General features: G+C 40.0%; 1 protein-coding gene across 3 annotated transcripts; it reads right to left on the reverse strand.

The window, feature by feature from the left end:
* Positions 1-504: 504 nt before the first annotated feature.
* On the reverse strand, positions 505-14,568 carry LOC115140286 (FYN-binding protein 1-like). 3 transcript variants are annotated; one of them, XM_065026780.1, is made up of 18 exons: positions 14,329-14,568; positions 9,192-10,071; positions 8,826-8,934; positions 6,927-7,000; positions 6,669-6,691; positions 6,238-6,284; positions 5,511-5,664; positions 5,272-5,431; positions 5,040-5,175; positions 4,891-4,910; positions 4,660-4,708; positions 4,304-4,332; positions 4,061-4,118; positions 3,817-3,916; positions 3,376-3,538; positions 3,262-3,292; positions 3,094-3,128; positions 505-682 (listed from the first exon to the last, which is right to left on the reverse strand). In XM_065026780.1, the coding sequence occupies exons 1-18, from the start codon at positions 14,476-14,478 to the stop codon at positions 660-662; spliced, it is 2,241 nt and encodes a 746-aa protein (XP_064882852.1). In that variant the 5' UTR covers positions 14,479-14,568; the 3' UTR covers positions 505-659. The 3 variants fall into 3 exon arrangements, with proteins under 3 accessions (XP_064882852.1, XP_029534442.1, XP_029534443.2); XM_029678582.2 differs by having other exon boundaries at positions 11,260-14,356; XM_029678583.2 differs by lacking the exons at positions 505-682; positions 3,094-3,128; positions 3,262-3,292; positions 3,376-3,538 and having other exon boundaries at positions 3,823-3,916; positions 4,891-4,930.
* Between the last annotated feature and the right edge of the window lie 1,423 nt (positions 14,569-15,991).

Raw genomic sequence — 15,991 nt, forward strand, 5'->3', positions numbered from 1 at the left:
TTATATTTATCAAACAAGACGGCCCAATTGTATTTTTTTATGGATAGCCAGGGGCACACTCCAACACAGACATAATTTACAAATAACCATTTATGTTTAGTGAGTCCTGAGTCCGCCAGATCAGAGGCAGTAGGGATGACCAGGGATGTTCTCTATATAAGTGCGTGAATTGGACCATTTTCCTGTCCTACTAAGCTTTCGAAATGTACTTTTGGGTGTCAGGGAAAATGTATTGAGTACAAAGTACATTATTTTCTTTAGGAATTTAGTGGAGTAAAATATGTCAAAAATATAAAGAGTAAAGTCCAGATATCGCCAAAAACTACTTAAATAGTACTTTAAAGTATTTTTACTTCAGTACTTTACACTACTAGGTCTGGTGAATGGTCTGAGAGCTTATTTGAATTGAAATACCAACTAAAATACATAGTGAATGTTTCACATTCAAAGAGTTATCCATTCATTCACATTGCAATCCAGGTTAAATAAACAAAACAACCATAGTATAGTCAAGGCACATTTATCTATAGTTATTTCAAGACAATCAATTAAACAGTTTAAGTAATCTGTTTTTTCATCAGATAAAATAAAGATGACCAGTTGCAGTGTGCATTGCAGATTCAGTGCTGGTTGTCTCAGTACATTCTGACACAGAAGTCTCAGTCATTGTCATAAATGCAGTCTGTAAGAAAATAAACAAGTAGAACCATGTTTGAACAATGCATTGCATTCCAAACAAATACAATTAAAAATAAATGTATGTATTCCAAACAAATACAATTAAAAATAAATGTATGTAGGCCTATAGTTGAAGTCAGAAGATTACATACACCTTAGCCAAATACATATAAACTCAGTTTTTCACAATTCCTGACATTGAATCCTAGTAAAAATTCCCTGTTTTAGGTCAGTCAACACTTTATTTTAAGAATGTGAAATGTCAGAATAATAGGAGAGAGAATTATTTATTTCAGCTTTTATTTCTTTCATCACATTCCCAGTGGGTCAGACGTTTACATACACTCAATTAGTATTTGGTAGCATTGCCTTTAAATTGTTTAACTTGGGTCAAACATTTTGGGTAGCCTTCCACAAGCTTCCCACAATAAGTTGGGTGAATTTTGGCCCATTCCTCCTGACAGAGCTGGTGTAACTGAGTCAGGTTTGTAGGCCTCCTTGCTCGCACACACTTTCAGTTCTGCCCACAAACTTTCTATAGGATTGAGGTCGGGGCTTTGTGATGGCCACTCCAATATCTTGACTTTGTTGTCCTTAAGCCATTTTGCCACAACTTTGGAAGTATGCTTGGGGTCATTGTCCATTTGGGAGACCCATTTGAGACCAAGCTTTAACTTCCTGATTGATGTCTTGAGATGTTGCTTCAATATATCTACATAATTTCCCTTCCTCATGAAGCCATCTATTTTGTGAAGTGCACCAGTCCCTCCTGCAGCAAAACAGCCCCACAACTTGATGCTGCCACCCCCATGCTTCACGGTTGGGATGTTGTTCTTCGGCTTGCAAGCCTCCCCCTTTTTCCTCCAAACATAACAATGGTCATTATGGCCAAACAGTTCTATTTTTGTTTCATCAGACCAGAGGACATTTCTACAAAACGTACAACCTTTGTCCCCATGTGCAGTTGAAAACCGTAGTCTGTGCTTTTTATGGCGGCTTTGGAGCAGTGGCTTCTTCCTTGCTGAGCGGACTTTCAGGTTATGTCGATACAGGACTCGTTTTACTGTGGACATAGATACTTATGTACCTGTTTCCTCCAGCATCTTCACAAGATCCTTTGATGTTGTTCTGGGATTGATTTGCACTTTTCGCACCAATGTACATTCATCTCTAGGAGACAGAACGCGTCTCCTTCCTGAGCGGTATGACGGCTGCGTGGTCCAATGGTGTTTATACTTGCGTACTATTGTTTGTACAGATGAACGTGGTACCTTCAGGCATTTGGAAATTGCCCCCAATGATGAACCAGACTTGTGGAGGTCTACAAGAGGCACTGAGTTTGAAGGTTGGCCTTGAAATACATCCACAGGTACACCTACAATTGACTCAAATTATGTCAATTAGTCTATCAGAAGCTTTTAAAGCCATGTCACAATTTTCTGGAAGTTTTCAAGCTGTTTAAAGGCACAGTCAACTTAGTGTACGTAAACTTCTGACCCACTGGAATTGTGATACAGTGAATTATTTGTTAAATAATCTGTCTGTAAACAATTGTTGGAAAAATGATTTGTGTCATGCACAAAGTAGATGTCCTAACAAACTTTCCAAAACTATAGTTTGTTAACAAGACATTTGTGGTTGAAAAACAAGTTTTAATGACTCCAACCTAAGTGTATGTAAACTTCCGACTTCAACTGTATATTATTTAATCAGCCTACTTCTGTAAGTAGGCCTGTCTTGTCTGCAAACTAATATCTTCAAAGCAGTCCGTACAGCTGGCAATGTCATTGTTTAAACAAAGTGTTGTACAGTTAGTCACAAATAATAGTAAAACTTGATTTCGATAGTCTGTAGAGCATCTGCAGATGGACCATCTACAGATTATCAGTAACATTTAAACTAACTATCTACTAACCCTAGCTCTAACCTTTATCCTAACCCTAACCCTTATTCTAACCCTAACCTTAACCCTTACCCTAACCTTTATCTTAACCCTAAATGTAACCCTAACCCTTATTCTAACCCTAACCTTAACCCTTATCCTAATCCTAAATTGAACCCTAACCCTTATTCTAACCCTAACCTTAACCCTTATCCTAATCCTAAATTTAACCCTAACCCTTATTCTAACCCTAGCCTTAACCCTTACCCTAACCTTAACCCTTATCCTAACCCTAAATTTAACCCTAACCCTAAGTTTAACCCTTACCCTAACCTTAACCCTTATCCTAACCCTACACTTAACCATTACCCCAACCCTCATTTTTAACCTAACCCTAACCGTAACCTTAGCAAGCAGTTTCTTATCAAGTTTGTTGATAGTATGATAATCTGTAGATCATATACAGATGGAAAATCTGGACTATCCAAATAAAGTATGACCCAGATCATTTCTAGAATGGTTTTAAAACATACTTTCTCCTATGTCGTCATAAACATCTCCACCATCCCTGTTGAAGTAAAATCATATGTCAAAATATTAGTGTTGTGTATGTGTTTGTGTGCACACATGTGCATGAACGTGTGAATATTTTGAGTGAGCGCATGCGTATTTCAACAATCAGAAATAACTCGTGAACTTACTGTGCAACATTGACCATGGACACATAACCAACTAGAAAAGAGGAATACAGATTGCAATTAATTGTTCATGTTTGATTGTGAATAATTCATCCATAACAACTGATGCCAACTTACACTTCCCGTCTCTATTCCTGCCAATCAGTTTGCCGTATGTTGGCTTCACAATGACATCGATCACCTCTCCTGGCTTCAACTGTAGGTCTTTATTCCCCCATTTCTTACTGTCCAAGGTAGGATCTATGGTAACATCATATAACACCTGGATCTCCCCTTCAAACTGACAGTGGAAGATTTCAACACAGTTACTACTACTCAAATCATGTAAGTAAGTACCATATAAATCTGACCATATAAAAAAGATACAGTCATTGATTATCAATATTTTAGAATGTTATCTGGGAATAACTGTGATTTTAAAATGTTTTTTAATTGTATTTAGGTTTTCTACTTTATTCAGATGTGGATAGTTTGAAACGAGACGGGAGGCAGTAATGTGCCCGGCTCAACTAAATGATGTCATTGTGCTTTTTCTCCTGTCACAATTAGACATTTTACCTTGAATTTTTTCCTGAATTCCTTTTCCTCTTTCTCAAACTTTTTCTTCTTCTTGGGGTCCATCACCTCCTGCTTTCCCTTAGGTGTCAGCTGAGGGAGACTGAAATGGAGAAACACAAAATGATTTAACTTAGGTATTGATTTCAAGCTCATTTGTGTCTGAACTGACTATTCAAGAGTATAGCTGAACGGACTATTCAAGAGTATAGCTGACCCAACTCTGGCTCTGTGACCCTCTTCTCACCTGTTGAGAGGAGGAGGGGCAGTGAAGCTCTGGGACTCCACGTCATCATAAATCTCATCTATGGACATAAAGACAGACAAATGAAGCAACACACTTCTTTAACTTGATTACACAGTACACACCATTCAGTACAATAAATAGAATGGTGATTTTATTTAAAGAATACAGGGAAATAATTTGACTGGGAAATAACTGGTAAGACTGTTGTTCCCTTTCCCAGTGAACAAGTGACCATATCATTACCTCCCTCTTTAGGTAGTGGAGGGGGAAATCTGAGAATGAAGATCAAACAGTTATTGAACAAAAAGATCAAGCTGGTGTATTCACTGTATTGACATTATACATGCAAAAGGTTTCAGGGGTCATTCATAAAGGTAAAGCAAAGAAGGGATAAAAAACGATCTAACTATGTGTCAATGTAGCTCTGTTCCAGCATCACTTTTGCAATAATACTTCTGACCACTAGATGTTGTCAGTCAAATACTAAGCAACGATGAGGAACACCTCGTGAGTGAGACACTGTATTACATTTACAAAGATTCCTGCTCGATGCATAGAATAGTCACAAAATCACCACGTAGTTACATAATTGCATATACCTGTTTTGATTGGATCCATCCACATCATCATAGATATCACCATCTTCAGCTGTCATAAGAAGAAAACAATGACATGGCAAAAAGGCTTGTTATTGCTATGCGACTGGCTGAGTAACAATCCATGCTTTGAACGCTGCATATGCTGCAGTCTAGTTGTTTTTTGTAATTTTCTATATTACTGGTCTGTTATAAGTTCTGATGAATTATATATAATATCAATGTGAGACTTACCTTGTTGGACCTTGACCCCACTGAAAAACAAAAATCTAGACTATTGAAGCATAGACACCAATGGGTCACAATGACACATCACATAGACAACAAAGTAAACAACATTTCAAAGCTCTAACATTTAACATTTAGTTTATTTATTATTTTACCTGCAGGCATTGTCCAGGATGCCTACATCATCATAAACCTCAGGCTTTTCCTCAGACTGGTTAGGTAGGGGTCCTTTCTTCTGCTCCTTTATAAGGTCATAGTCAATGCCCACTGCCTCAGTCCTTACATAGCCATCTACAACACAGCAAGGAAGAGGAGGCAGTGAGAACAGGAAGAGAGAGGGTGGTGTGTGTATGTATGTGTGTATTTACTGTATGTGTATACACCCACAGTTTCCCTCATTGTTCCTGGCCAGCCAACGTCCCTCTGGGTTGTCAGTGATGCGTATGATATCTATAGTCTCTCCCTGTGTTAGTGGCAGGTCAGTCTTTCCTCCTTTACATTCCACCTGAGCCTTGGCTTTGTGAATCACCTGAATCGGCTCAGAGAGCTACAAACAGGGATAGGTGTTACTCCACTACACATGGCTGTAATAGATATAACTCCAGATATATGCATATCCTGCTTACCTTGTACTTTTTCTTTGCCTCTTGCTCCTTCTTCTCTCTGGCTTTCTGCATTTTCTTCTCCTGCTCTAGTCGTTTCTTCTCCTCTTTGTCGCTCTTCTTCTCTTGCCCTTTCACTTCGTTGGTTTCTTTCGATCCTTTAGCCTCCTGTTCAATCCTGTCGTGAGAGAGAAAGAGAGTAATTTTGGGATAAATAATTATACTGGGATTGAGAATCAAACATATAAACTCAGCAAAAAAAGAAACGTCCCTTTTTCAGGACCCTGTCTTTCAAAGATAATTCGTAAAAATCCAAAGATCGAAAATTGTCCGGGAACTTGCAGGTGCCTTGGTGGAAGACTGGGGTAACATCTCACAGCAAAAACGGGCAAATCTGGTGCAGTCCATGAGGAGGAGATGCACTGTAGTACTTAATGCTGCTGGTGGCCACACCAGATACTGACTGTTACTTTTGATTTTGACCCCCCTTTTGTTCAGGGACACATTATTCCATTTCTGTTAGTCACATGTCTGTGGAACTTGTTCAGTTTATGTCTCAGTTGTTGAAACTTGTTATGTTCATACACATATTTACACATGTTAAGTTTGCTCAAAATAAACGCAGTTGACAGTGAGAGGGAGTTTCTTTTATTGCTGAGTTTAGATGATAATACTACAGAGGTGTCACTATTATATATAACATCGTTTTACATTCTATTCATTATTTTTCTGTGATAAAGATTCCTCTCACCATCTCTCCTCTAAGTCTTCATACATCTCTTCATCACTCAACTCTGCCTGTTAGAGGATGGGACATACAATATTACAATCAAGCATTAAAGTGAAGCTGCAAACTAACAGAAATTATTGTTATCAAAGACGGATTAAACTTGTTGTAGAGATTTGGACTGTAAACATACTGTATCTAAATATGTAAATGACATTCAAACACATTTTCAGTCAGAAGTGGCTTACTGAAGCTACATACTGCAAGGGTCTAGATATCGCTCTTAACCACTTCCTCTTTTCTCCCAGCATGTTATTTCTACAGCTATATGTGTCACACTTACTTTAACACCAATCATGTGCCCTGTCTAAATGCATGCTATGTACAGTGCAGTAACTAGTTGTACAGTTTCGAAGGCTCCATATTACCGTCATCAGGCAAATCAGATATTATACCTCAATTTTTAGGTTGGGATGTCCTGTAATGAAAACCAAACAAACATATAAGTCATTTTCAGTTCTATGTTGATTATTGACATAATTTTTTATGTCTTAGCTTGTATCCACAACACTGAGTATTAAACACATTTTTATTTCTTAATTTGAAACAATCATCTTTGTTCCACCAAATGATTTAGGGCCCAGCTACACATATTATTCACAATGCCACGTAGCGCTCGTATAGGTGAGGTTGTGTAAGAATGGAAGTGGCACCTCCAGGGGGAAGGGGTGAAGGGAGATTCATGACCCCAATGTCGTCATAGCTATCCTCCTGGTTGGGCTGGATTCTGATCATCATTCATGGTTAGAAAGACACACACATACACACATGGTCATTCATGTTATTATCACAACACCAAAGACTTTAGAACAGGGATGGGCTACTTTGATGAGGGTGGGGGCCACAAAAAAAATGAATTTAAGAATAACCAGTGTTGTGTTCGAGACCACCGATTCAACCGATTCAAGACCAACACCGGAGCGAATCGAGTCCAAGTCAAGACCAAGACCGGAGGGGGAGTGAGACTGAGTGAAGACTGGGAGGGGGACAAGAGCTCTGAGATCGAGTCAAGACCGAGACCAGAAAAATTTGAGACGAATTCAAGACCATGACTGTAATTTTGTCAAATCGTCACTATAATAAGAGTTCAACATTTCCAGTATTTCAGAAGAACATATGGATTCTTTATACATTCAGAATGGTAAAAATAAATGCATGCAGAGGGCAAATAGAGACGCTCTACAAATGTTTACTAACACAAACACAGCAGGGAACAATGAGGACCTTCTATGCTTTCAGAGAAAGGCTAAGGATTTATGGCATAATATAAATAATAATAATTATATTATTATTTTCAATGATGTTCTGATTTAGTCTCTTCAATTTTTGTTAGAAAGGAAAAGGTTAAAACTGAAAAGAAAAAAATATCCAATCAATATTTTTCTAGCTAGCTAAGTTAGCTACTGGCTAGGCCATCTGAAACTTGATAGAATGCATCTGCCATTCAACTATATTAGGGCAACATTTTATAGTGACAGTGGAATCAACCAATCACATTGACTTGTAATTGACCCAACAGGTCAAAGGTTGTCCCACGGTTTAACTAGCTAGCTTAAGCTATAAGCTAGTTTGCAGCGGCTGCAGTGGGTGTTATCGAAGTGGATGTTGTTGCTCATTTTTAGCTTCTCCCCTTCTCCCCAAGAATAACTTTCAACATTTACATTTACATTTAAGTCATTTAGCAGAGGCTCAACAAGTAGTTAAGTTTCAAATGATCCTCATCTGGTGGAAGTGTGGTTTTCTATTGCAGCTCACATACTGTTGATAACCATCTCTTTGAAAATAACACGTGTGTTTAACACATAGTTGCATTTAAACTTTAGATCAGGGGTTACTTTGTGTGCTAAACGTGAAATGTTTTTTGCAATGGGAAGTAATAGTTGTACATTTCGATTGGGAAATGCTTACCCAATGGTTGTGTTTTTGTATTCTTATGATTGGGACCTACTGGCTTATTATGTCTCAGTGAATGGACTGCTGTCTTTCCATCAAGCCTATGCAGTGGTGTAGTTGTGCCTGGAAAAGTGGGTCCTGTGTGAAGCAAAGGCGCCCTTGGGAAAAATCCTATGTTTTCCTATTGGATTTTTCAGGTTTTCACTCTCAAAATCACACTTTTTTTAAATAACGCCAAATATGTGATGTTGTAAGTCAACAACAATGCTTAAACCACACCAGGAGACCACTGTTGACGTCTGGGAAAAATCGATAATTTTTATGGGGGAGGATATCGTTGCCCTTTAATTCAATTGAGCAAAACAAATGCCTTCCCCATAGATACAAATCAGCATTATATCATTCTGTCAGGTAGGCCTACATTGCAGTCAACATTTAATTGGGAAGGTTTTTTGTGAAAGCCTTTAGAAATGTTCATGCAAACAGCACATGATGACTGGATTACACATCGCAAATAGCCAACTGACCAAGACTGAGGACCAAACGGGGGCTAAAGGGTGTGTGGTATGCTAGTGAGTTAGCCTACGGTGGTTAACGTTTGTATGCTAAGGAGTTTCTTCTTGAATCGATGATTTTCATAAGCAAAGTATTGTACTTACATAGCTGCAGGGGAGTTAGAGAGGAGGGAGGGTGTCAGAGGTGCAGGGAAACTGCTGGTGTGGGGAGCAAGATTAGGAGGAGGAGGCCCCGCTGCGCTCAACTCAGGACCTGTCACACAACAACAAAGCAATAGAACCATGCTTGTTGTGCATGTTTTCCCCTAATGGTTAAGGTTAGAATTTGAGGAGGGTAAGCTGATTCTAGATCTGTGCCTTAGCTTCTACCTCTGGGTCTGTCATTCTCTTTATGAGACATGATGACATATTTAAGGAAGAGGACTGGGTCTTGTGACATGTCAACTAGACCCAATAATTAGGTTTTAATGTATTTTGGGTGTACATAGAGGAAATGAGAAGAGATCTCACCTTCAGTCCTAAACATCTGTAAGGTAACATGGGGAGGCCTGTTGGGTTTCAGAGGAGGGTCCCCCAGAGAAAACACATTAGGCAGGGGTTTCTTCTTAGGGGCAGAGGGATCATCATTCTCTTCATGAGGGACCAGTTCATCCCTCGCTCCAGCTTGCGCTGTCAGGAAGTTGGGTTTCAGAGTGAGAGGAGGTTGGGGAGGCATACATTTGCTAGAGTTCAAAGTTGGGAGGCTTGCTTCACTTTCCTGTCTAGAGAGGGAGTTCTGCTGGGTGTGGGGTGGAAGGAATTTGGACATGGAGATCGGGCGCAATTTGGGGGTGGATGGTGTTGGATGTTCCTTCGGGGTCTCTTGGTCAAGGTTGGACTGCAGTGATGAGATGGAGATCTTTGGTTTGAGGGCTAAGGGCAGTTTAGGGAGTGTAGGGGTGTTTTCTGACTCACTGTCCTTTACCCACGGAGGTTTGGCTGAGCCTGAGGCCGGAGCCAGTTTGACCTTGTTGTCCGGAAAGGCTGTGTTGACAGGTCTTTTCAGAGGAGGTATAGTGAAAGAGGACTCAGGCCCTGTAGACTCTGTGTCCCTGATGGTCTCCACAGGCCTGGGTTTGAAGGACTGGGGTTTGGGGAACAAGGTTCCTACATCTTCTCTGGCTGCGGTCTCAAATTTCTTCTGAAACACAGGCTTAGTTGCAGGGGAGTTAGTGGTGGTCAGGGCTCCTCCTGATCGGCTCTTCTCCAGGGCAGCTAGCTTGGCTAAGAGAGGGGAACTAGTGGAGAGGCTGGAGTGGGATGCCAGTTTAGGGTGAACCCCTCCCTCCATGGGGCTGCCTCCTCCTGTGTTGAAGCGAGCCATAAGAGCCCTGACGTCTGTTCTTTCCTCCTGGGTAGAAATATGGTGAGAGAATGACATACATTGTGTCATTTGGGCGTAACTTTGATTGTAAATAAGAATAGATGTTTCTGAACAATTCTACATTAATGTGGATGCTACCATGATTACGGACAATCATGAATTCATGAATAAAGATCGTACCTCCCAAAAAAGCTAACCTCTCACCATTACCAATAACTGGGGAGGTTAGCATCTTTTCAGGGGTATGATCTTTGTGCCTCTGTACCTTTCTCACTCATCATTATTTACCATTCATTCATGATTATCCATGATCATGGTAGCATCCACATTAATTTAGAATTGTTTAGAAACATCTATTCTTATTTACAATAGAAGTGACTCCAAAATTAGACAATACATTATTCACCATTCCATTCTTTTTGGGCACAAAATCATCTGAAACACAACCAAAACAAACAGCAAATGATTCCAACAAGTGTGTAGTCACAAGCTTGATGTAGTCATTGTATGCTAGGAATATCGGACCAAATACTCAACTTTTGACTACTTTAATACACTATGAGTGAATTTGTCAGAGTACTCATGATGACTTCTTCAAATTGGGGGAGCAGAAACATAAAGTCCTTTCACTTCTCAACGATAAATTAGATATGTATGAATTCATGAAAATACCCTCAATTAAAAGGTAACATTCTGTACTGTCGCCTCCTATGAGACATTTTAGCTTCACTGTCCAAATAAATACGGAAGTGCATACTGTATTACATTTATCTCAATGGCTTCCTCTCCATTAATTGCACTGATCTGGAAACCAAGGACAGGACAGATGAAACCACGAAGGTGATGTTGATTTTGCCTGTCCAGTACTTTCCAATCAGTGAGGAGACTATATGATTCCTCTTTAGACCATTGGGATACAGATGCAACCATATTTTACCCATACCTTTAATTCACGGCAAAATACATTAATACATGTGACTCAATGACTTGTTCTAACAGACCTTAAAAATGTTTCCTTTCAGCTTTAGTTGGCAGGTAAATGTCTGTAAGAGACGTCCACAACCATGGTATACATCAGAAATAAGATAATGAACTAAAAGGTAACTTCAAATGAACCAGAACGTTCTTTGGGAAAGTAATTCTGAAGACATTGTAGATATACACCCTCACAAATCAATTTCCTCCCATGGCATCCACCCTGACACAAGCACTCACCTAATCTGTCCAAGTCTCTCCATACACTGTATAGCCCTGGCCTTGTGTGGGTCTGGAGACAATGTAATACTATCCTGTACAAAGACCCATGGTTTTATACATACACAGGAAGTGTACAGGCTATTACTATTCTGATCAAGGGAGGTGAGAAATGAGAAGTGCTATCAGCAGTCTGTACAGTTTATATGAACACAACCACTGTCATACCAGTGCTAAGCAACTGACATACATTGGCATTTTAGCTACCAAACCGTAGCTGCTTTGAGCCAACTGGTACAGTGGCTTGTGAAAGTATTCACCTTCCTTTGCATTTTTCCTATTTTCTTGCCTTACAACCTGGAATTAAAATAGATTTTTTTGGGGGGTTGTATCATTTGATTTTCACAAGCCTACCACTTTGAAGATGCAATTTGTATTATTGATTGTGAAACAAGAAATAAGACAAAAAAAGGTGCATACCTATTCACCCCCCCCCCAAAGTCAATACTTTGTAGAGCCACCTTTTGCAGCAATTACAGCTACAAGTCTCTTGGGGTACAGTATGTCTCTATAAGCTTGGCATATATAGCCACTGGGATTTTTACCCATTCTTCAAGGAAAAACGTCTCCAGCTCCTTCAAGATGAATGGGTTCTGCTGGTGTACAGCAATCTAAGTCACACCACAGATTCTCAATTGGATTGAGGTCTGGGCTTTGACTAGGCCATTCCAAGACATTTAAATGTTTCCCCTTAAACCACTCGAGTGTTGCTTTAGCAGTATGCTTAGAGTCATTGTCCTGCTGGAAGGTGAACCTCCGTCCCAGTCTCAAATCTCTGGAAGACGAACAGGTTTCCCTCAAGAATTTCCCCGTATTTAGCACCATTCCTTAAATTCTGATCAGTTTCCCAGTCTCTGCCGATGAAAACATCCCCACAGCACAATGCTGCCACCAACATGCTTTACTGTAGGGATGGTATTCTCGGGGTGAAAGAGGTGTTGGGTTTGCGCCAGACATAGCGTTTTCATTGATGGCCAAAAAGCTCAATTTTAGTCTCATCTGACCAGAGTACCTTCTTCCATGTTTGGGGAGTCTCCCACATGCTTTTTGGCGAATACCAAACGTGTTTACTTTGCTTGGCTATTTTCTGGCCACTCTTCCGTAAAGCCCAGCTCTGTGGAGTGTATGGCTTAAAGTGGTCCTATGGACAGACTCCAATCTCCGCTGAGCTTTGCAGCTCCTTCAGGGTTATCTTTGGTCTCTTTATTGCTTCTCTGACTAATGCCCTCCTTGCCTGGTCCGTGAGTTTTGGTGGGCGGCCGTCTATTGGCAGGTTTGTTGTGGTGCCATATTCTTTCCATTTTTTAATAATGGATTTAAATGGTGCTCTGTGGAATGTTCAACGTTTCGGATAATTTTTTATAATGCAACCCTGATCTGTACTTCTCCACACCTTGGTCCCTGATCTGTTTGGCGAGCTCCTTGGTCTTCATGTGACAGATCAGAACAGGCATAAATATACTGAGATCATGTGACAGATCATGTAACACTTAGATTGCACACAGGTGGACTTTATTTAACTAATTATGTGACTTCTGAAGGTAATTGGTTGCACCAGATCTTATTTAGGGGCTTCATAGCAAAGGGGTTGAATACATACGCATGCACCACTTTTCCATTTTGAATTTTTTCCATTTCACTTCACCAATTTGGACTATTTTGTGTATGTCCTTTACATAAAGTCCAAATAAAAATCTATTTAAATTACAGGTTGTAATGCAACAAAATAGGAAAAACACCAAGGGGGATGAATACTTTTTCCTTTTCTATGTATAAGCAATCCATAGGCTTGTAGGAAAATAATTGCGTTGATGTGGTCTGGTCATCATTTTTGTCACTTAATAATTTAAGTGACATGAGAAAGTGTGACCACCATGATTCTCTGAGGAGAAAGCAGTAATACAAGTTTTTCATCACAGCTCTCTAGTTTCTACAGTCCCTCCCATTGCTGGTGGTATACATTCAATAGCATTTTCCTCAGCGCTAAACACTCACATCATCAGCAGTACAAAAACACAACTAGCCTATTCTACTGTAAGACATTCTGAACAGTTTGGCTTTATTCATGAACATACACTAAGAATACAAAACATCCTTCCATGACATAGACTGGCCAGGTGAACCAGGTGAAGCTATGATCCCTTATTGATGACACTTGTTAAACCCACTTCAATCAGTGTAGATGAAGGGGAGGGTTAAAGAAGGATTTTTAATCATTGAGACATGGACTGTGTGTGTGCCATTCAGAGGGTGAATGGACAAGACAAAATATTTAAGTCCCTTTGAATAGGGTATGGTAGTAGGTGCCAGGTGCACCATTTGTCAAGAACTGCAACGCTGCTGGGGTTTTCAAGAATGTCCACCACCCAAAAAACATCCAGCCAACTTAACTGTGGATTGGAGTCAACATGTACCAGAATCCCTGTGGAACGCTTTCAACACCTTGTAGAGTATAAATGACACACATCCTGTATAGCACAACACAAAACATTAGTCACTTCCAGCCACTTCCTTCAGAGTTCTTCTTTCCAGTCCTACTGAAGTGAGACCACCATGAACTGATGAGTGATTCAACATGGGGAATCATGGCACTTATTAAACTGTGCACTTCGAAAAGCACTGACAAGGTGAAATGGACACGACAGATGACATAAAATCGTTATTACTTGTGATTGTCACTGTACAATACACCTCATGATATCAGATGAAGACAGTACAGGAATTGCAATAAGATGGACAAAAAGTATTTTTCAACAAACTGTTGCCTAGCTTCAACACACCACAACCATCATCTTTCAGAGTCTGGTCTAACCAATATGTCTAACCACACATGGGTTGAGGCTGTTGATGAGCTGGAGGACAGTGTTAGACACCATGACCTATATCTGAGCCTCACAATCATGGAAAACTATTTTTCTTTTTCCTGCAGTCTGTACTTCAACTGTAAGTAAAGCAATGAAACTGCCACTAGACAATGCTTACTTAGTGATACTGAAACCAATGAATAATTCTGCTTCACATGTTCCTCACTTGCAATAAGTATTTTCTGACAGCAAACCCGACATCACACAGGACTGTATGACCCGCTGCCCTGCATGACGGTGTCTCTAGAAAGTAGGAGGTTGTCGATATCCTGGATGGTTTTGGAGGTTCTCTGGAGGGCCTCCGCAATGCTCTCATTGACCGGCTCACATTGGGCCACGTGCTCTTTAGAACCACAGCCCACCACTGTAGAACCCCTCTGGGCTTTAAGAAGATGACTGTTATCCAACAGAACTGGGTAGAGCTGGTTAAAGAACACACATCATCCACTGATTAGCCTATTGTTAATCAAGGACAGGTGCAGTGCCTTCAAATATTCATACCCCTTGACTTATTTTACATTGTATAACAACCTGTATTTAAAATGGATTAACATTTTTATTTTCCCCCCTCACCCATCAACACACACACACACCCTCTCAATGACAAAGTGAAAACATTCTCATAGAAATCTTCACCAATGTATTGAAAATTAAAAACATAAATATCTAATTTACATAAGTATTCAAACCCCGAAGTCAATACTTTGTGGATTGTGCAACATTTGCCCATTGTTCTTTTATAAATTATTCAAGCTCTGTCATATTGGTTGTTGATCATTGCTAGACAACCATTTTCAGGTCTTGCCCTAGATTTGTAGATATAAGTAAAAACTAGCTCGGCCACTCAGGAACATTCACTGTCTTCTTGATAAGCAACTCTAGTGTATATTTGGCCTTGTGATTTAGGTTATTCTCCTGGTGAAAAGTGAATTCATCTCCCAGTGTCTGTTGGAAAGCAGACGACCAGATTTTCCTCTGGATTTAGCTCCATTCTGTTTATTATTTTATCCTGAAAATCTCCCCAGTGCTTAACTATTACAAGCATACCCATAACATAATGCAGCCACCACTATGCTTGAAAATATGGAGAGTGGTACTTAGTAATGCGTTGTATTGGATTTGCCCTAAACACAACACGTTGTATTCAGGAAAAATAGTTAATTGCTTTACCACATTTTCTGCAGTATTACTTTAGTGCCATGTTGCAAACAGGATGTACAGTGCATTCGGAAAGTATTCAGACCCCTTCCATTTTTCCACATTGTTACATTACAGCCTTATTCTAAAATGTATTAAATACACCTTATTTACATAAGTATTCAGACCCTTTGCTTTGAGACAAGAAATTGAGCTCAGGACAATCCTGTTTCCATTGATCATCCTTGAGATGTTTCTACAACTTGATTGGAGTCCACCTGTAGTAAATTCAATTGATTTGAAAAAGGCACACACACCTGTTTATGTGAGGTCCCACAGTTGACAGTGCATGTCAGAGCAAAAACCAAGCCATGAGGTCAAAGGAATTGTCCGTAGTTTTCCAAGACAGAATTGTGTCAAGGCACAGAAAAATGTCTGCAGCATTGAAGGTCCCCAAGAACACAGTGGCCTCCATCATTCTTAAAATGGAAGAAGTTTGGAACCACCAAGACCCGGCCAAACTCAGAAATCAGGGGAGAAGGGCCTTGGTCAGGGAGGTGACCAAGAAACCGATGGTCACTCTGACAGAGCTCCAGAGTTCCTCTGTGGTGATGGGAGAACCTTCCAGAAGGACAACCATCTCTGCACCACTTCACCAATCAGGCCTGTATGGGAGAGTGGCCAGTCGGAAG

This window comes from Oncorhynchus nerka, linkage group LG13, assembly GCF_034236695.1.
Source record: "Oncorhynchus nerka isolate Pitt River linkage group LG13, Oner_Uvic_2.0, whole genome shotgun sequence".
In the NCBI taxonomy this organism is placed as follows: domain Eukaryota; kingdom Metazoa; phylum Chordata; class Actinopteri; order Salmoniformes; family Salmonidae; genus Oncorhynchus; species Oncorhynchus nerka.